The 22,915-nt window shown below is 42.4% G+C and overlaps 1 protein-coding gene across 1 annotated transcript in view; it reads right to left on the bottom strand.

Moving 5' to 3' along the window:
• RPS6KA2 (ribosomal protein S6 kinase A2) overlaps positions 1-22,528 on the bottom strand; it is a 460,922-nt gene extending 438,394 nt beyond the window's left edge. The window contains exons 1-2 of the mRNA XM_065400516.1: positions 22,466-22,528; positions 16,179-16,223 (exon numbers count right to left, since the gene is read on the bottom strand). Of these exons, the coding sequence (XP_065256588.1) occupies positions 16,179-16,223; positions 22,466-22,528 (108 nt within the window). The remainder of the gene's footprint in view (positions 1-16,178; positions 16,224-22,465) is intronic.
• Between the last annotated feature and the right edge of the window lie 387 nt (positions 22,529-22,915).

Raw genomic sequence — 22,915 nt, forward strand, 5'->3', positions numbered from 1 at the left:
TTTAGATTTTGGGCACTTTTGACTTTTGTTCCAATAAAAGCAGAGGAAATGAAGGGCTAGGTTCACTAAAGGAGGAAGAGGAAATACCACCCCCCTTATACCCAATAGCTCAGAGGTTAGGGTACTCAGCTGAGATGCAAGAGATGCACATTCAAATCCCCACCGTAGGGCATGGACTTGAAGCCAGGTCTCCTCCCTACGAGGTGCATGCCTTAACCCCTAGCCAATGGGCTATTCTGGAGTGAGTCTCTTCTGTTGAAACTGGTCCAATTTGTATAAATACTTGAGTAGTCATTGGGCCAGTAAGAGAGAATCGCTCTATAGCTTGGTGGTTAAGGTACTCACCTGGGAAAGGGAACGCCATGCTCCAGACCCTGCTCCAGTCAGTATTTAATTATTTATACAAACTGGAACAGCTGCAACAGGAGAGATTGAGAGCAGCACAGCACAGAATAGCCAACAGCCTGGGAATTGGGGCATTTACCTAAAGGGGAAGATCTTGGTTCAAATCCCAATTCCATAGCAGGGAGGGATTCAAACCTGGGCTTCTCACATCGCAAGTGAGTACCCTAACCCCAGGGTATTGGCTATAGAAGACACCATCACCACCCCCCTTTGAATGGCATTGAAATCCCTCTGTGAATCTAGTGAGAAAAATCTAAACATTTCCAAAAATTCTCATTTGTTTCAACTGAAACAATTCACTGAAATTGATGTGAATTCATGAAATGTTTCTGTCAACCCAAATCTGCATTTTTTGGTAAAACAGAGTTTGGGCCAAAATGTGTCACACAGCTTTATATAGGACATGCTTCAGAACTGTTCTGAAAAATGCAGGACCATCACCTCCCACTGTAAAGCCACCAGCTGCAGGGGAAAGAAGGGTTTCTGAGGATCCTCCTTCTGGACGTCTCCTCATATCACCATATCAAGGAGAAAGGGCACAAGATTTGCTCCCTACAGAAATGGCTGCAGTCCCAACCCCAAACTTGGCAAATGCCCAAGGATCTGTGGTCAAGCTTCCATTGTAGCTACCCAGCAGACACTACTGGCCACAGTTGCTCCTGGAAACAGGCTTTGTGGGAAAGAACAATTTATAAAACAGACAAAGTCGGAGATGGAGAAAGAATATGTCACTGTCCCCCCATAGGCCCACCCATTTCTTAGCCAGGATCAAAACCCAGCATATAATCTTTGTGAGCCTCTGAGCTACTGGTAGACTTAGAGATGATCTCTGCATTGTGTATGACCAAGGACCTACTTAATATACCAATCCATATATACATAACATGCATATCTCAGTACTTTCCAACAATCCCAAAGGATTTCCTGCATTTCTCCTCAAAGCTGACGTGACAATTAAGACTTTTTACAGTGAAAGGAGGAACCACAGGAAGCAGATAACTGAAAACAAAGGCAAAGAACAACAATTTCTGATAGATATAATCAGACACAACAGTGAATCACTGGCAGACTGAAAAAGATGCAAACAATTCCTCTCCTGCATGTCTGCTAAACAGATGTTTTAATACATGTTGCCCTTATTTAGATATTCTATCTAGATTGATATTGTGTCATAACTAGAGCTCAGTAAGGTCTGGTTTTGTTTAAATTATGTGTAAGTAATAAGATTACACAAACTGAAGAGAATCAGAAAACTAAAAAAGTTAAAGTGAGGTTCTGTTCTGAAGAGTGACTAGGAAATTGCCATCTTGTTTCTCAACTCCTCTTCTCCCGGTGTATATTCAGAGTCCTGTCAGTTGACCTGAAAGACTAAAATCATATAATTTTTATTCAAAATAGCCCTGTAGAGACTATGCAGGGCTGGGAATGGGAGCTGGATTCTGCCTAGCCTGCTTATCAACAGGATTGTTAGTGAAGTTCCAAGTGAAGATTTTTTATTTTTGATGATTGAGCCGAATAAACACCTCTTTTTGGGTGAGTAAGGGATCTTAGGCTTCTCTATTTCACAAATACTCCTGAACATCACAGAATGTCACTGAACCTGAAATATCTTTACTTGCATCCACTTTCAGATCACAGAGAAATACATCTCTCATTTCTGAAAGAGCTCACTGTTATCACAAACTTTATCCGGTAGCCAAGGTGAGGGAGATAAGATCAGAAATACAGCAACAGTGTGGAAGGAAATGCAGGTGTTGTGTCATTCTTTTATTGTGATACGTGCCTCCAAGCTGAACTTCTTTTTAATCAGATTTTGTTTAGCTGAAGCAAGTGATGTAGTTTCTGTGAAGACATCTACAATTGCACTTGTTTTATTTAAACAGAGACAAATCTTAATAGGGCACCAAATATGGTAGGAGACACTCTCTGCCACCCCTTCTTTTCTCTGTCAGACATCAGCCTCCACCTGTTTTGCTTCACTTACTCCTCCCTCATGGGGAAATGGTTCATGCAGAGTGCTGCTTGGTGTTGACCACCAACAGATCCATAACACCACTATATCTAATGGGACAGTGGGAAGCAGGAGGCCTGGGATCAATTTGCTACACTGCCACTGAACTAAAAACAGAAGCCAGCTCTCAGCATAATGATGGAAAATCTAAGGAAGGGTTATATATCACATGTAGCCATCAAGTGATGGTATTGAAGTGTTTTATACAGCAGAGAAGTAACCACCGCACAATAATCTGATAGTAGTGCTGAGTTTTGACTGGCCAATTGCTTCTCCTTGTACCAGGGTCACCTCTTTTTAGAGTTTCTATATTGTATTCCCTTCTCAACAGGGCCGGCCGTAAAACAAGAATACTGTTTTGTGAAAAGTTTTGAGGTTTTGACAATTGAGTCCATTCCAATGCAGAATGAAACCAAGATCTTTTTGATTTTTTTCTGCCAAAGAGAGAGAAGCAAGAGAGAACAGCCAATAGCCCGATGGTTAGGGCACTCACCTGGGAGGTGGGAGACCCAGATTAAAGTCCCTACTCTGCCTTATTTGTACCAAGGATTTTAACCTGGGTCTCTCACCTCCTAGGGGAGTGCCCTAACCAGCAGGTGATAGAACAAGACCCACCACAAAATATTCTATGGTTTGGACGAGAAATTCCATCCTTGACCGGAGAAGACTTCCTCATAAAAGTTTTGGTGAATTCAACAGAAGTGTCTTAAGAGGGGTGTTCGCCAGATTCGGAGAAGGGATTTGAATGTAAAAATCACTTATCTAATCATATACATGACTGTGATTAGATATCAGGTCAACATTTTTACATGGGCATACTGCTCATCCTTCTGTTATACTGCATGTTTCCTATTATAACATGCACTATGAAATGTTTTGGAATTACAAACATAACACATCTGAACATGTTTTCTATGCATTAGCCAACATTTTCAAACTTAGGAGCTAAAAACAAGGCTCCTACAAAGTGGTTTTGATTCTGAGAGGTATGGAGCACCCTGGGGTTCCTGATGCCTTCAAATGGGAGTGGTGGTTGCTCAGTACATTAGAAGATCAGGTAATTGATTTAGGTGCCTAAATATAGGTTTCAGTATCTAATCAATCACTTGTGTTTCAAACTTTGGAGTATTAGACATATGGTAACTCCAAACATTACTGAAAATATACAAAGCAAGTCTTGTGCCACATAATATATATATTATGTCTTCCTCCAAGAATCTGTAACAAAGGAAGTTGCCAGACAAGGCTGAAGGAATCAGTCTTCTAATTACTCATTTCACATAAACAGACCAATTAAAAAAGGGAAGAAAACAGTTTCAGAACAGAGACAAAAATAATGAGCAAAGATCAGCTAAATTGCTCTGGTTGCACAGGTCTAAGTGAAGTTAGAATTCGGTTATTAATAAGCAGCATTTTATTGTCCTTTTCTAATTACCAGAGAAAAATATTTGTTCAATTGGAATTAAACTTGTAACTTTGTCTAAAACAACTAAAAAAACCTACCTCATTAGATCATTTTAGTGTATAAAAAACAACAACACACCACATAAAAAATACAGGAAATTCTAAGTTAAGATTGAAGTTGTAATGTGCCCCATGCTAAAGCCCAATAGCACACAGCTCAAGCCTGATACCATACCATATAGTCTAGGTAGTGTAAGAGAACCCAAACATTCCCAGTTCCTGGCTTTATTTTAATTGCACAATCTTAACATTGCATTAAACATCATTTTTGGGCTGTAATTACATCTGACTGATGTCCACAGTGTTCTTTCCTATCTTCCCCAAGGTAGGGTGTCTGTGGAGTTCCGTGAGGGTGGGATCCACAAAAGAACTTACATATTGTGGCGCTGAGCCTCACGGCACCTAGCTTTTCAGTGCCTAGAAAAATCATGGGGAGAACACTGTGATCTACAATGCCTCAGTTAGGTGCCTAGGTTCCCGTACAATAAATGAGGAGAGATTGGTGCCTTTGATTGCAATCCACAATGCCTGCACCCTAGGCAGGGAGCCACCTAAGTTAGCCAAAGGGTGGAGATGCCAACCTGAGGAGTGTTCCCCAAGTTCAGCACTTAAGTCCCGGCTGCAGGGAGGCTCCTGGCTCTGCTTGTGATTCACATACCAGAAGAAGATAGGCGTTTGGCCACCTGAGTTGTGTGAGGGGCCCAAAACAAAATAGCTGGGGGCAGGACCTCCCTTCTAACCTTTAGCCTAGGGTACTTACCTTGGAAGTGGGAGACCCCTGGTTCAAGTCCCCAGTCCTCCTGAGTGGGGTGTACCCTAACTATTAGACTATAAAGTCACTCTTAATATTTAATGGCTGAATTAAAGTGGAACAACTTCAGTAGGACAGTCTGAGGGAGCCCAACATCAGAATATCCCATAGCTCAGTCGTTAGAGCACTCACCTGAGAGGTGGCTGAGACCTGTTCAAATCCCTTCTCCCCTTCAGGAGAAGCGAGGACCTGGAACTAGGGAGCTCCCACATCCTTGTTGAGTAACCTAACCACCAGGCTAAAGGTTATAAGAGAGGTTGTCCTCCCCCTCTCCAGCGGTTTTGTGTGAACTCTCCCCAGGGGCCCCATCCAGTAGGCATGCTCAGAATTACCTGCCAGACAGGCTTCCACATGTGACTTAGGTGGTTGAATGCCTGACTCTCTTTCCCAGGGCTTGTCTACACTGCAACATTGTCGCCAAAACTTGTCTCTTTCACGGGTACTTAAAAAGCCCCCCCCCCGCGAAAGACAAAAGTTTTGCCGACGCAAGCAGCAGTGTGAACGTGGCTTTGTCAGCAGGAGCGCTCTCCTGCCAACAAAGCTTATGCCGCTCGTGGGGCTAGAAGTATTTTGTCGGCAAAAGTGCCGACAAAATACTGATAGAGAGCATTCACACACGTAGTGTAGACAAAAACTGCGTAGTGTAGACAAGCCCCCAGTTTGAGAGTTGCTCTGTGGCTTAGGCAGGAGACAGTCACAGTCTGAGTGCCCAGAGGCAAAAAGCTGAGGCACCGAGCGAGCTTAGGCACGTACAAGGTTCAGGGGCAGCCTAGCAGGAATTTTATGGATCACAGCAATGCCTGGGAATGGGACTTATGCACCTAAGTACCTTTGTGGCTCCCACCCTAGATCCATAACTGCTCCTTTCTAGTTTACTCCTTTATTTCTGTTCACTTACACACGAATAGGAAAAAACAATTAAAATGTAAGTCCTTAACATTCTCTCTCAAGAGGATGAAATCAAACTATTGAGAAGGTAAGTTCTGTGTTTGCACAGCACCTAGCACAATGCGAGGCTGGTCCAGGACTTGGGATCCTAGGTGCTACTATGATAAAAATAATATTTCCACCACCATCACCAACAGCTTGGCGCTTATATCAGACCCGTCTCTACAACTGAGGAGTTAGCTGCCATCCCATGCTCGCTGCACTGATGGGAGTAACTACTCTTGCCAGGTCAGGTCATGCGAACTCCTTGCCAAACTTGGGAGTACGCTCACCCCTGCCCCTGAGATTTACTAGGTTGAAGGGCACTGCTAAGTTCACTTTCATTTGCAGTCATGGGCCTACATTTTTCTATATGCTAAAGGCACCTATACAGAGATATGCAAACCAGGACAGGGGACTTATCCACACCCCTTACAACATTTTGTGTGTAGCTAAACCTCTTTAAGGTTTTGGAAATCTCTATGCTAGACTCCTTGGCAAAGGCTTTCTGAACTAGGGTTTCTTTAGTACTGGTCAGACCGGTGTATATTTTAAGGTGAATGGTAGAGTCCTCTCAAAAGGTGGTGTTCTCTGCGAGTAGGGTGCCAGGGATTTTCTACTCTCTAGCCTTCCAGGAAGGGCAATGATCAGAGGCCCAGGTAGAAGCCCTGATTGCCATTAGTGCTTCCGCGGACTTCTTGTGTGAACGTTATGAATTCTTGTAACAAGAGCCTCATAGTTCTAGCTCCCGCTCTCAGCTGGTTCTGGATGATCCACTGCGAATAAGGTAATCCTCCACAGGAAGGGTGCTGCATTCAGGAACAGAATGGAGGAAGTCTGGGTTAGCCATCAATTTACTACTCAGAAAGTTTGCAGCCCAAAGGTAAAATCTCTTCACCACCTTCACAGCAGGGGGATAGGTTTGTAGAAATTCTGTAAATGAACCTGCCCATGTGAGAGTGTCGTTCCTGTGACTGATGCTAGAGTTTTCCTTCTTCCAACGTTTTCTGTCACAGCGAGCAGTGGAATGGAAGAAATTGCTTCAGTTCCCCAGCAGTAGTCAGGGCGGGGTTGTAGTGCTTCATGCATTATTCTACACTTTTATTTTTCGGTTAGCTAGAGTTCTCCAAGTGTCAGAGTTAGACAGGTTCCAAAAATATGGGGGCAGGGAGGGGAAGCAAGGAGAGAGTCCCTATTTGAGCCTGGCAGAGGAAGTAGTCTGAGTAGTTGTGTGAGTGAATACCCTTCTCAATATGAGTCACAACTTATTATTTCTTTTTCTTTCCAGCTCTTAGTTACAAGGAAAGAAAGACTGGCCTGCCCATGGCAGGACTAGTTTATAACCATAACCCTGTATCTATAAAGCTAGAAAAACAAAATACAACAATGCTGTAGAAGGTGCTGTACTCATCACAGAAATAATTATTCTTGACATTAGGGACTGTCAAGTGACTCTTCTCCCCAGACAACATGATTAGTTCATAAACAACATACTCCCATGAGTTCTCAATGCCAATATGAAAGGATGGGTTCTCACAGGGGACTGTTTGCCCAGGGAGGAAAACTGTTTAAACTAAATAGAGCTATTAATTTACCACTAATCATGCAGTCTAATTCCATTAAGGGTTTTGTACCTTCTGAAAAATTCTCAGGTCTTGCCTTGCTTATTCCTTTGATATTATAGCAGTTGCTAATGAACAAACGCTACTGTCAAGATTGCAAAATCTTTCAAGGGTGTTCTTTTTAAAAATAGCTCCCATCAACATGGTACCAATTGCCTCCTGGTTTATTAAATCTGCCTACCAGAGGTCCCTACTGGACCTCATGGAGTTTCCTGCTTATGTAGCCCTCACTGACTGGGACAGTATTTGGAGAATCATTTGTGTAGTTTCTCATTCCATAGCCACACCTACACACCTGAAACCTCTTGCTTGCTGGCTTTCATGCCCTTTATCCTGGGCTTTGCGTGGATTGCACTGTCCCATGGGAGCAAAGCTCCCTGGGCACCTTATGGATGTAGAGGTGGTCACCTATTTAACTGCACCCTGATCCAATGAAGGCTTTGAAGATCACGGTCAAGGTGCCTTAACCGACAGATAGGTGGACTAGGTGTCAACTGAAGAATCTGAGCAAAGGAGAAATATCCCATCAAGGATGGAGGCTGCCACATTTTGCACAACCTGGTTTCTTACCATCTCATCAAGTGGACTCATATAGACTTTGAGGTGGGAGCAGGCAAGATGGATCCCTGTGGGACCCCATACACAAAGGCTCTTGAGGAAGAGAATCAGGTACTGTTCACCACTCCTGTCCTGAAGAGAAATAAGCTGAATGCTGTGCTATTTACCAGGGGTAGGTCAGCAACGTTTTGGGATTGGCTATATAAAAAGCTAGAGCAGTTAAGGAGCATGAACGGTGTGCCCCATGCTAAAGCCCAATAGCACACAACTCAGGCCTGATACCATACCATATAGGCTAGGCAGCATAAGAGAACCCAAACATACCCAGTTCCTGGCTTTATTTTAATTGCACAATCTTAACATTGCATTAAACATCACTTTTTGGCTGTAATTACATCTGATTGAAATGTTGCATTTTATTCTGTTGTGATAGTACTTCACAGTCACTTCTCTCTGCCTGCAATGTGTATCTAACAGAAGAGGTACAGTAATATTTTTATTGGGCCATAGGTTATTCTTTGCCTTTAGCAGAAACACAGTGTCAGGCTCAAGTGGATATAAACCCATCAAGCAAGCGTGGCTGGTTATGAAAGAAGAATGGCCTGTAAATCATGTGACCTTTCCACATTTTTCTAACATCTCCTGTAAGTATAAAGGCCATTTTCATGGTAAGACTGTTCTGCTTTACCCAGTATTTGTTATGCTCATATTCCTATCTTGTCTCAAAGCAGAGAAGATAGTGCAACTAACATATATTCAGCACACAAACATAGGGGTCTACTTAAATCATACACAAATCCCAGTGGGATTTCTCCGCAGCGTTTATCAAACTGGGGGCCCCAATGCAAAAGGGGGATTGCAAGCCTATTGTGGAAGAGAGGGTCACAGTATTGCCACTCTTACAGCTGCGCTGCTGCTGACAGCACCGCTGCCTTCAGAACTGAGTGCCTGGCCAGCAGTTGCCGCTCTCCAGCTGCCCAGCTCTGAAAGCAGAGTTGAGAGCAGCGACTGCTGGCCAGGCACCCAGCTCAGAAGGCAGCGCTGCCGTCAGCAGCAGCGCAGAAGTAAGGGTGGCAATACTGTGACTCCCCCCACCACACACACACACACACAAAATAGGCTTGCAACCCCCTCTTTTGGGTTGGGGCCCCCACTTTGATAAACGCTGTAGAGATATCGCACATTTTTCATGGGTTGGTTATGGCAGAGCAGAAGTATGGGTGGCAATACCATACCACACCCCACACACTTCTCCACTGCTGCTGGCCACAGCACTACCTTCAGAATTGGGTGTCCAGCCAGCAGCCTATGCTCTCTGTTGTGTCTTCAGAGCTGGACAGCCGGAAACCAGATTTCGTGGTCCATAATGCAATTTTCACAGCTGCGAATTTGGTAGACCCCTACACATACGCCACTAGTAGATGCGCAGCTCCATATCTGTAAAGTTACTGCCTTTGCCTGAAGGGATGCAGTACTTGGGAAGGGATTTTTTGTTATCACATCATGCTCTTGTTGAGTCTTAATAAATGAAAAATGAATATGATGTTGGGCAAAAAATCCCATACAGCAGAATTTTTGTTTTTCCTACATACAGTAACAGCCCCTCCTACTCATTTAAAGATACATCAGATGCCCTGGTTCAGCTAGTGAGGGAAGAAAGAAAACAACCAATTAATATAAAAAACAGCAACGTCTCCTTTGAGCAGGGGTATATGATCAGGGCCCTTTGAACAGGATCTGAATGCACCAGGGAAGGGAGGCTCCTTACACATTTCCCCCTATTCTCTTCTCCATCCACTCAGCCCATTCACCCATGTAACAGCCAGCCCCAATTTGCCCTTAACTTGCTATGACTTTAGTACTGCTTACCAGGATACAGAATGAAACTAGATTGTACCACCCACATTTCTCCCCCCCCCCCCCCCATGACTTCAAGTGGGTTCAACACAGGTGGAGGGGTACTTCTGCAATTGACTGTGTACAGGATTGGGCCTTAGATACCAAGGGAGCATGCTTTTTTGTCAGGTATGCACTGAATTGGACAGGGTAATTCAGGAGCCAGTATTAACTTGGTGCCCTGACCAACTCCACTTGTTTTTTTCTTTTTAGTAAGTAAATGAAGAAATGGCTCTTTTAAAAAATAGAATGAGAAATGTTTAAAGAAAAGAGACCCCTTTGGAAATTCCAAAAAGCCCATAAAAATCCATTTCAAAAGCCAATTAACATTGCTAAGTTACAAAAATATTGTTACCTGCCAAATCTTTAAAAGCAAAACAAACAAACAAACAAATAGCTACGGACATCATAAATCTTACACTGCCACATACAACATTCTTATCTAGTAGAAAACAAAGCAACACTGACAGTACTATCAAGAAAAAAAAATTAGAGTAATTTCTTAGAAACACATGTATCAATACCAACCTATGGTAAAAATTACCTATATGGACATGCATGTAAGGTTAGTCAATTTTAAATTCATGTTTATTTTTCAAAGAGGTTATGTTTCTATTTTGAGATTCCTCATAACTGAGTAGTCTAGGACTTGGGGTCAAAGATAAGCTTATTTGGTTGAATAAAAATGCATTACTTGATAAGAACGTGTTTGTTCATTATTTCAGCAGAAGATGATGTATAATGTCTTTATCTGTTCATTTCCAAGAGCATGGATTTGGTAAACAATTTGATGGCTAAATGCACTGCTGTCACTTAGCAACCTCAACCAGCTTTTAAAACAAAAGAAGTTTTTTATGTTGTATTATACACCATCTCTCTCTTTACACATTGTATCGTAAATTTGTTTTTTTCTGGAAAGAACAAACTATTCCTAGGATCAAAAGACCTTTTAAGGCACAAAGCCTTTTAAACATTCTTATCTACTATCCTTCCTGTCGCAAGATAAAACTACATGTTTCAAGTTTATTCCAACACACAAAATACAACAGAGAAGTAAGTCTTCTGGGCAGCAAAAAGATCAATTCACAGCAGATAGTTTTGTATATATCCCACATATGTATTGGTAGTGACCTTTGTTTCCCATACATGCATTTCTATCTCCTTAGCCAAGCAGTTAGGTCGCAATCCACAAAGGGACTTAGTCCTTGCAATGCTGAATGATACGTGCTAGTTAAGTATTTATCCACAAAGGAACAGTCATTGAGCAAGAGAGAAAGAGAATGACTGTAGTCCAATGGATAGGGCACCCACCTTGGAGGTGGGAGACTCGGGGGCCAATTCTGCTGCTCCAGTCACTCTTTCATTATTGATCCAGAGTGGAGCAGCTTCAACAGGAATGTTTGAAGGCACACCACATCAGAATATCCCATCGCTCAGTGGTTAGAGCAGCCTCCTGAGAGGGAAAGTGAACCTGGGTTTCCCATTTCCCGGGTGAGTGCTCTAGCTACTGGTTTAAAATTGATGAGGTGAGTGACAGCAGCACCATCTCCTCCAGATGCCTAGATGGAGGCAACAGTGGATGTGCTCAAAAGTAGGAACATAGGTGGCTAGGGAGTTTTTACTCTGAAAACGTCTCTGCTAAGTGAAGTTTAGGTGACTACAGGGTTTGGTGGGACTTGGGAGTTTTCTAGATTACAATGGAGCCAAAACTGGGATTTAGGAGCCTAAACCCAAGAGTTAGGTCCCTAAGGACCTTTGAGGATCCCATCCTTAGGTCCAATATTAGAAGCCATCATTAAGATCATGATTAGATAGCTCTTTAACCAGGCAGAAACCTCCCTGTCCCATTCCAATATGTCCAGTTAATAGAACCTTTCCTAACAGGGAAACCTCATCAGCAGAAATACCATTACTAAACTTTAAGGTAATGGCCTCATCTGACATTGTAATGAAAACAACTCTTGGGACAGTAGGTTAGAAAATTACTAGCCTGACCTATGTCAGTTGTCTGCCCAGCCACTGAATGATCAGGGGTGTAGGCCAGGTGTTGTGCATACTGAAGCTACATAGAAATTGCTGTAGAAATGCATTTCCAGCCTTTCTATAGCTGGCAGTTGAATAATATCCCAGTGTTACGGAAAATTTGTGTTGTTGTCGTCAACTGACTTTAGTGTTACATAAGAACAGACGTGCTTTGAATACATTGTTGGCATAATGACAGGACTACAAGAGCAACAAGTCTTACATTTTCCCTCCTATGAGAGTGCTGTGTTTATCCTTTAATATTGGTACTTAGTCTAGTCTAGTCTTCTTTCAACTTCTGCATTTATATAAAAATAGAGGTGGAAGAACTATGGATAAGTGTATTTAGGGCACCTGTTTTGCCTTCCCTTTGACAATTATGTGTATAATATAGTAGCTTCAGAGGGTACTGCTAGTGACCTCTCTCCTGCCTGTTGGACTACCAGACACCAAAGAGCATGGCTTATATGCCACTCTGTGCTCTCTCCAAACATTACCACAAGAATTCAATTTCTGCCTCAGCTTTCATCTAGCTACTGATTTTACTGTTGGAGGAAATGCATTTTTCGAAGCAACAGCAATATTTGAAAATTTCAGAACGGGGATGAGGGGTGGCTCTGAAATCCTACATTTTTCAGTTGTGCCATGAAGTTTTCATTAGACAAAAACCTCTCAATGTGTTTAATTCTATTTCTGGATAGGTGGCAGCTCTGACAGAGAAGTCATTTTTGTTGACAATACATTGAACTTCAACAGCATGTTTCCAGCAGCAGATCTGAAAATACTAAAAGTGAAGACTTGCAACACTCCTGGAAAAGGTATAAACGAGCAGAAGTGTAGAAAAGGAAATGCTGAATCCACCTAAAATGAAGCTAAAATTTCTGAGGAACACACCTACTGTTTTACAGTGCACACACCATAACTTCTCAATAGCTTAGGAAGTGAAATAAAGAATACAGCCCCCCATGGAAACTACAGGGAGATCCTAGACAGAAAGGAATTTGGCCAGAACAGCGTCTGGGATTAACACCATCCCTTAACACCACCATGGGATCTTTAACAACTCTGAGTTGTGAGGCCTTCCATTGGCCAAAACATCTCTTTCTAAGTCACTAAATCATCAGTTTCATTACCACTTTTAAACCTTTCAGACAGAGGGAAATGATCTTCTACAGAAGAATAAATTTGCCTGGAGAGCAGTCCTACTTTGACAATCAAAACACCCCAGCCATCTATGTGTTTAATTATTCTTAGAAGCAGCATGGGTAACACCAATACTTCCTGCTGCTGGCTGGTACTGGGCAAATCATTGTCTATAAAGGTTCTCTTAGTCATTTTTGCCCTCTGGGACATTCAAAGAACTTGTCCACGGTGACAGCAAAAATCAGACAGCACTAACTCAGACAATAGGCAATGTAATTTTTTTTATTGGCTTTGCTATTTTATCTGATTTATGTGTGTGTGTGGGGGGGGGGGGGGGGATGCTAATATAGCCCATAGCATTTTGTTTAACACATCCCTGCAGTGAATGCGATCTATTGTCTGCATTAAGTGCCTTCAGGCCACCCTTTAAAAAATATAGATCAAGGGTTCCCTGATAAAACTGGCTTTGGATTTGAGTGCAGCACATCCATCAGCTAGAAGATTGCCTAACATCTTGTGGCAGACTTATTAGTCACTTAGCCAGTAGTCCATATATCCATGGTGATGGGAACCTAACATTCAAGAAACTGGTCCTTCTCTGTACTATTTATTAGGGAACTTAGATCGTCATAGTTACACTTCTCAGGGATGTGAAAAATCCACCCCCCCTTAAAGATATAGCTATGCAGACCTCGCCTCCAGTGTAGGCAGCACTAAGTCAATGCAAGCATTCTTCTGTCAACCTCCCTCCCTCCTCTCAGGGATGGATTACCTACACTGACAGGAGAACCCCTCCCGTCAGCATGGGTAGTGTCTACACTGAAGCACTACAGCAGCGCAACACTGTAGTGGTTTTATATATAGACTTGCCTAAGTTAAAGCTGGAAGGGTTCTTGGTGTATACAGACTCTGGCTTGGATAGTCTGAGAGCTCAAATCTCATGGTGATCAGCAGGGTATGAATGGGAAAGGCAAACATAGTTTGTTTGTGGGCCCCTGCAATAAATGAATGTTTGAGAAAACTTTAGATGAGGAGAGAGGACACTCTCCTACACTGAGAAATAGATGATGCTTCACCTCTAACTCTGCCTTCTTAGCCTCCTTATTCTGTGTGCACCTTTTATAAAAGCCACTGTGGCAGGCAATTTAGACAGGCATAGCCATGCCCTGTTCTGGGTTACTCACTTTATATCCCACTTGCTGGGGAAAGTACAGAAAACAGAGTACGATATGATACCACCATGTAAGCACTTTGTGGACACTTATAGACAGAAGGCAAAAGCACATAAAAAGGTGAGAAAACCCAAGACCAAGGTGCCAAGAAACAGTGAGAACTCCATATAATGCAACTGTGATGAAGTGAGAATTTTCTGTAATATTTTTATGCCGCCTATGTATGCCTGAGTTTCCCTCTGTACTTTGCATTGCTACCCAGGGGTGCAAGAGGGTTAAATCTCTTCTTGGGGCAGAACAAGATACACCATTTTTCTTCTGCCTACTAAAGCTTCAAAGCTGTATTAAGTCATTGTTCAGTTGTAAACTTTTGAAAGAACCATAGTGTTTTGTTCAGAGTTACGAACAACCTCCATTTCTGAGGTGTTCGTAACTCTTAGGTTCTACTGTACTTAAGAGGGGAGCCCAATCCTCATGCACCTCCTGTTTACTGAAAGCCAAGAGCTGTAGTAACCCTTGTGATTAAAAAGTATCATGAAAAAAATTGGCCAAAAAAAAAAATTGATTTGGGAAACCAGCCATTTCCCCCTGAAAGTCTGTATTCACAAGATGGCCATATAAAACAGATATACTTTCTTAAAATATTTTCTACATACTCTACTTATGAAGTTTGGCAACTTCCCTTTCCCCAAATCTTCCCTGTGGGGATTAGGCAACTTGTGGGTCCCCACAGATTCATAGTTTACCACCACATCAGCCTCAGTTGTCTTTTAAGGGGTTTCCAAGCCACAAGTCTTATGCGGCTCATTGGCCCCACTCCACCCCCAAGCCTCAGGAGCCTGCAGGACTCCCCTGGCTTTGGAAGACTTTTTGATGCCCTTCCAAGCTCCTACCACCATGCAAGAATTAAGAGAGGCTATGGCAGCTTCTCTAGCCCCCATCATATAGAAGTCTCATTGGGGCCTAACAAGTATATTAAGTCTTGTGGGGTGACTCCTAAGAAGCCTTCTGGTTCTCAGAGATACCGTGTTTCAATGAGCCTGAGGCTCATGAGGATGATATGAGGAGCTCTGCTGAGCAGGTTTTAATCCCAGTTTCTGACATGGCACTGAATACGGTTTGTCCTTGTCTACACTTACAGGTCAAACCACTATCAGAAGCAAGTATTTTTGTAGTGTAGACAAGACCGTAGTAGTGTTTGTTTATCTTCATTGTTAAGCTAGTGAGCACACAACCTATTTGGGATGAAGAGCCAGTCTAATGGATGAATGAAGTAAACCCACAAGCTTGGTAGCATTTAGTATCAATTCACTAGTAGAGTCCAGTTCAATGTAACTTGTGCAAATGTACTGCTTAATGGCCCCTAAGAGTAACAGATCACTATTACAGGCTGTCTTGTAAAAAAAATGTAAAGAGAGAATATGCCATATTTACCTTCGTCTTTTACTCTTTCATACTTCTTAACTTTGAGTCCAGTTCTTTTCTTCCCTACTAGTCAATACATAGATCTTCCTTGGTCTTTGTGTGTGTACTGTGTTATTCTTACACACACACACACACACACACACACACACACACTCATAATGCAGTCTCTCATTTTTCTCCTCTTTGTTGAGTTTCTCCCCTACTCCTTCCAGCCAACATCTCATATCTTTCTTCCTTTATTTTAAACTACAAGACTGCCTCTTTCACACCACAGTTTTGCTGTCTCACTCTTGAAATAATAGAATCTTCATGCTTAGGACAGAATGGCCACTGATAGTTTTGTAACAATTCTTGACGTGTCAGGAATTACAGAAAGAAAAGTATTATTAGAGCAATTCGACCATTCCCTGGCCACGGCAGAATAGTTCCCTGCTTGATAGACCCCATTGTTTTCTCCAGGCCAGTTTTAAACATGACAAGCCATGTGGCATCCATAGCTTTTCTTAAAAAGCTTCTTCACAGTTTAATAGCCTCACTGCTAGGAAAGAGCCCCAATATCCAACCCAAATAGTATATTTTCAGTTTTCCAAGTAGCATTTGAGTGAAAGTCAATTCTCACAGTATTTCCTGGGGGTGGTGGGAAATACTAGAAATTTTTTCATGAAGGTAGAAAATTGACAAGCATGAAAATATCCAGGAAATTATAACATGCACAGAATTACCTCACTTCTAAATTCTTCATCCAAGCTGGCATCTTCCACTGCAGGCTGGTAATCAAAAGAAGAAAAGTCTCATGAAGATGGATTATGAAAAGCCTTAGAAAAACACAATTCTGAACCAGACTGTTCTGTTACACTGGTGTAAATCTGAATCAATTTATGTCAAGGCAGTTGCTCCAGATTTACAATGGTTAAATTAACCTTTTTTTTTTTGGCAATAATTAAAAGACTTAACTTTTTGGAATCCAGTTATCTATTTTTTTCTTTAAAAGATACAGTAATGCTATGACAAAACTATACTGAATCTACTGTGAATATACACTAAATAGTGTGTATTTTACTTACCTGTTATTTAACTAAGTAAGGAGCGAATATAGGTTGCATCAAGTTTGGGGAACATATGGAAAAAGACTATAATAGACAGGACTAAGAGTGCAATGTCTATTACACAAGATTATGGGTGAATAATCAAAAACAGACTTGTGCAATTAACATGTCAAGACTGAATAAAAATGAAGCAAGATTATTCATGAACAGACTATTCTGGAGATCTGGAAAGGTAACAATCTTTCACAAAGGAGAAAAAGAGAACATATAAACAAATAGGGCCACATTTTTCAGAAGAGTTCAGAATTTATTTGGTACCTATCTGGGATGGAGCTTTTGGGTGCGGAGGCCACTGGAAAAATATTGGCTTTTAAAGCAGACAGGGTAACTGAGGGTTTGATCCTCCAAGTCCTTACTCAGAAAAATATCCCCAAGGGAAGTCACTCACTTTTTTAAAAATACCTAATTGAAATCAATGGAGCTTTGCCTGAGCAGACTGCAAGATCAGATCCACTCAAAACACATTCTCATTTCAACATCTTTAAAAGGTTTAGGGCCAAATCCCATTTACTTTACTCACAGAAGTAGTTCCCTTGAAAGTCAATGGGTAAAGCAAGTAGGATTCAGTCCTTAATCCTTCCTTGTTTACTCACTTTACACAATGCAGTACATGTCCTTACTGAACCCCTACCGATACAAAATTGATTTAGTGTAAGTGCTGTATTTAAATGTTTGCACTGAGTCACGCTCAGATACTGGTAAATGCATTTTAAAAGGTTTTTTGGCATAAGGGGGGAGGTTTGCACATATAAAAGAAGTAAGACGTTTATCTTCCTCCCTAGCAGATGGCATGTTTACAAAACGTGAAAAATCTTATGGGGGAGACAAATGTCAGACTAGCCCAAAAAAATGACATTTTACCCTGCATGGATTTGAACACCACTCCAATTCCTTAAAAGTATTCCAATAATTAGTTTTCACACGGCAGACTTTAAAGAGTAGCCCAGGTAAATGTTAAATGTAATAATTTGTAAAAAAGGAAGGTTATTTGCATTCAAATCATTGTGGTGGCTGTTGTAATGTGGACACTTGTCCACTGGAGATGGAACAGCCCAGATTCACAAAAGGTATTTAGGTTCCTAGTTTCCATTGAAAAATCAATCATAAAGGCCACTCAACAGCTATCAAACTCACCCGGGCTAGAATTAAACAGTCACACTTTATATTACAGTGTTTTTTCTAAACATTTATTAACCCTTTAAAAATTAATATAGGTTATAAGGATGTTACAGACATGAGTACAATGTGTTATAGATGGTTATAAGCAAAAATCAGTAGAAGGAATTAGACATAAGCCATGATTATGGAGCAAGATAGAGACCTTTTGGACGCTAACAATTTTAACCCTTATTAAACTATTAATAAAACAAAACCTTAATATAAAGAATGGTAATGGGCTACAGACTTGTTTAAACTTATTTTTTAAAGCTGGAAATTAAGCCCAACAAGAATACTGATCTAGGGTCCTAATTTAAATAAGGAACAAGTATATAGTCTGCTTATTTTTGGTTCATATCACACACAAAAACATAGTCCCATCATCAACCGAGTGGCAGGGATTGACAACTAGTAGTGTATGAGGTATGTAATGGATTTGCATTTTAGCACTTCTCTATTGTGAAGTACTGAATACTTTGGTTTGCTGGCAGTTCCAGAGGGGAGATGGTGGGACACCTAACTTTTTTTTGGTTTGGGTTAGAATATAATATATGGTGATATACGTATCTCCTAGAGCTGGAAGGGCCCCTGAAAGGTCATGGAGTCCAGCACCCTGCCTTCTCTAGCAGGACCAAGTACTGATTTTGCCCTAGATCCCTAAGTGGCCCCCTCAAGGATTGAACTCACAAGCCTGGGTTTAGCCAGCCACTGCTCAAACCACTGAGCTATCCCTCCCCCCACTGAAATTTTTGTCAAACTGAAAAGTCAGAAAGTGATTGTTGTGTGTATTTTGAGAAAAGCAAATGGAAAATAAGGGCTGGTTTCACAAGAATGGAGGAGGAAGAGGAGGTGATCTCCTTACACTCAATAGCCCAGTTGTTAGGACACTCATTTGGAATGGGAGAGGCCAAATGGAAGTCTCCACTCTGGATCAAGGACTGGAACCCAGGGGTTCCACCTCCCAGGTGAGTGCCCTAATCAGTGGGCTACGGAGTCACTCCCCATCTCTCAGCCCCAATGACCATTCAAGTATTTTATACAAATGTGGAAAAGCTCCACCAGGAGAGACTGAGACACCCCCCACTCCAGAGTACCTCATGGTGAGGGCATGCTCCTGGGAGTGGGAAGACCTGGATTCAAGTCTCTGCTCCAGAATGGGGGTGTGAACCTAGGTCTCCCTCCTCCCAAGAGAGGGCCCTGCCCAACAGGCTGCTGAGTGTAAGGGGGGGGGAGGGGAAACTATCACAACTACCTGGTTTGTGAATGGTGTCTAAATACCCTTCTGAATCTAGCCCAAAAAGCTGATGTGTTTTGTTTTGATAGTGTCCAATTGTTTGTTAGGACATTTCCAAAAATGTCTCTTGTTTTGACTTAAGCAGTTTGGTGAAACTAACACAAATTCACTAAATGTTTGGGTTGTCCCAAACCTGCATTTTTCAGCCAAAAAAAAAAAAAAAAAAAAAAAAAAAAAAAAAAAAAAAAAGTTAGTCCAAAATGTTGCCCAGCTCTACCCTATGTTTGTAAGTGCCCTAGCATCATGGTATCTCGGTACAAAATACAAGTTTGAGTACATTTTAGAAAAAGTTGCTATGCTAGAAGAATTGCTAATGACTATCAGAGCAGGTCTTTGATCGAAAGACAATCACAGAACTGGTTAAAGCTGATGGGTGTGCTCAGCACGCTTATTTGGGTCTGTCTACACAGCAACTAGACACCCACAGCTGGCCCATGCCAGCCGACTCAGGCTCACAGGGCTGTTTCGCTGCAGTGTAGACATCTGGGCTTGGGCTGAACCCCAGGCTGTAGGACCCTGTGAGGTGGAAGGGTCCCAGAGCTCAGGCTCCTGCCCAAGCCAGGAAGTCTACTCAGCAATGAGACAGCCCTGCAGCCTGAGCCAGAGTAAGCTGGCACAGGCCAGCTGTGGGTTTTTCTTTGCTGTGTAGACACAGGGTCACCCAGAGGATTCAGGGGGTCTGGGCAAAGCGGGGGAGCTGCGGCGCTTGTACTCACCTGGCGGCGGTCCGGGTCTTTGGCAGCATTTCGGTGGTGGTGGGGCCTTCAGTCGCTCTGTGTCTTTGGCGGAACTGAAGGGCACCCTGGTGCCGAAATGCCGCCGAAGACCCAGAGCGACTGAAGGGCCCCCCGCCGCCGAAATGCTGCCGAAGACCCGGACCGCCACTGGGCCAGGGCTCGTGGGGCCCGGGGCCAATTGCCCCACTTGCCCCCCCCCGGACGGCCCTGTGTAGACATACCCCGTGAAGCTAAATGGAAGGAACAATTAAATGCTCTTTTGTGTAGCAACAGCTGAGGCTACCACTGGAGTTGCATGGCGAAGCTAACTCCATGAGGGCTGAAGGGTTTTGTTGGGACTGATTGCAAACCCAAGAGACTGATTGGCTGCAGCTGTGTGAGAAAGGCAGAAAGCGAGAGAAGCAGTGGCAAGCATGGTCCTTGGAGAAAGCAGAGAGACAGGTTCTTTTGGACCCAATACTCACTGGAAAGGCAGACTCGGATTTCTGAGCAAGGCAACTGCCTGCTGTTATTTGTGTTTACTGTGTTCAGGGAGACAGACCTGCGTGTGCATTGTCCGTAAATAAACAGAATTCCACCAAAGGAACACCTAACCCCTATCACCAATTTCACCTCCTAACTGAAACAGCCCAGCAAGGCCCCAAATGTTGGCCATCTGTGTGGGCCAAAGGGGCAACAATGTTATACCCAGAGGTGCCATTTTTGATAGCACACTTGGATTTTCCTAAAACAGCAAATTTTCAGGGCTATTCTGGACTACATAAGGGATTCTCCCACAAATCAACTGAGAGAAAGTGACCTGCCACAAGAAAGGAGATGAAGGCAATGGCTCAAGATAGCATTTGATCATCCTCCCCCAACCCCAAACAAATACATTCCTAATATATGGTCTTTTCCACACCAAGCTATGGCTATGTTATTTATTGTAATACTATTTTTAATGCTTTCCCCTTATCTTTCAAGTATTTCACTTCGTCACATCTTAAATCTTTGCAAATTCAGCATCTCAGTTTGAGAAACAGGACTTGGTTTCTTGCAATCTTGTCATTTAAGTTACACTTCAGAAATCTGTTACTTAACTAAGACTACGGTTAGAAAAAGCCACATGGTTTTAAACATTTAAGCATAAGTCTATATAAAAAAAAAAAAAGTCTTGCTCTCATTTAGTAATGTAACTATTGGTACTGTCGTTAGTTTTTGTGGCTTGTGTTCATTTCCAACACAATCATTTATATTGTGGTAGAACGTAAGAGCCCCAGTCTGGGCCAGCTCCCCATTGTATTCAGTGCTACAGAAAACCCAGCACAAAAAGAAAGGTTGTAAGCTCTTCAGGGCAAAGACTAAGGCTATGTCTACACTTAATCCACTACAGCAGTACTGCAGCGCTTCAGTATAGTCTCTCACTACAGCAACAGCAGGGGTTCTTCAGTCAACCTAGCGCTGTCTGCCCCAGGGATTAGGTCGGCATGACTATATTGCTCAGGTGTGTGGATTTTTCCCCACGCCCTTCAGCAACGTAGCTGGGTGGACTCTCTTTTTAGTGTAGACCTGGCCCAAGTACAAGGCAAAATCTAAAACTACAGGTACTGCAGACATAAATGGCTGATGCAGTCAAGATGCTCTAATGATATTATAAAAGTTCTTAGAGGTTTATAATTGGTTATCAATTACCTTCTCTGGTAGGTACTTACAGTATGTTTGAAAAATGATTTTTAGAGGTGAGTAAAGACAGTGGCTATACTCTGATCTTACCTACAATGGTGCAGAATCAGGAGTGACTCCACTGAAGTCAATTAAATTGCACGGATGTAAAACGAACCTAAGGTAGCTCAGAATCAAGTGCAGGGAAAAAAATACAAAAAACATCTCTGCCCCTTCCTTTAAGCATTTTGTAGTGGGGGAAAAAAATCAGTAGATATTGGAATACAAGGGAGACAGGTTTATTTAGCAAGACTACATCTAGCAGTAAGAGGAATGGTTTAGCTAGGAAACAAGAGAACACATTCAATCAATGTAGCTAATTACATTCGAGAAGCAAAATTATTCTGGTCAAACATTTTAGACTAATTCCACCTATTTACACTTTTTTTAAAAGTCAATGAAATCCAGTCTATATGTAAATTATATAGTGAAACTGTACAACAGGCAGTCTTAAGTCTTGGGAGTGTCCCAGAATATCTTCAAGAGATCCCCTTCATTAAAAAAGTACCTCTGTAAAGCAACCTATATTGATCAGTACTTTGTTTTGCTCAAAGTAGGTGTCTAAGCAAGCATCCAACACTGTCACTGGGCAAGGACTTGAAGTTTCTCATCACTTCAGAAATCAGCAGCCATTGAGCTCAGGCATGCCAAGCTTCCTGGTCATCTCTTTTTTTAAGAATCATTCCAAAAGAGGGATTAATATGACATTAGACTTATCTCATTCCACTAATACTTAACCCATTGCTAAAGTAAATTAAGCTACTCCCTCCCCATCCAGAAAATACATCTTCCATCACCATCAACAAGTGGGTTTGCCTTACAACACAATACAAGTCACTAAAAAGAAAGACATCCTAAAGTTTTGCTAAACAAAGCAGTGGGTCCCACGCTGAGAGAGAACTCCCCAAAGCACTCACATAAAGCATTTTATATAAATGACCTCTTCAAACTGGTCCATTTGCAATGGACTTGGGATGCCTGTGGAAATCATTAAGGGTTGGTTTGCGGCTCACCTCTGTGTCCATGGGTTCCACCTCTATCTTTTTCCATAGCTCCAGTAAGTGGGCAATTGGCATGTTGGAGTTTTTCTTTCAAAGGTTGAGGGAGGAAGAAAACGTGTGAGTGAGTGGAAGAGGATGAGAGACACAGCCAGAACGGTGAGCGAGTGAGAGCGCTGTGCCCAGCAGACACAGAGAATTTAGCAGAATGCAGCAATCTGAGGTTTGCTGGAGCCCCTTGCTGGGGTCTGTAATGTGGTTTCCTGTGTGACCACCACCAGTTCCCACTCCTCAGAGAGACAGAGGAGCTGCTTATGCTGCTGCTTCACACTCAGGCTTTGAAAGGGGGGGGGGGAGAGTGGGAAGGAGGGAGGGATATAATTGCTATTCTAGCTTTTGCAAAGTGACTTTGTCAGAGTAAATGCTTCTCTTGCAACAGAGAATTGAACTACCTTTCTCCCCCCC

The sequence above is a fragment of the Emys orbicularis genome, chromosome 3 (assembly GCF_028017835.1).
Source record: "Emys orbicularis isolate rEmyOrb1 chromosome 3, rEmyOrb1.hap1, whole genome shotgun sequence".
Taxonomy (NCBI): Eukaryota; Metazoa; Chordata; order Testudines; family Emydidae; genus Emys; species Emys orbicularis.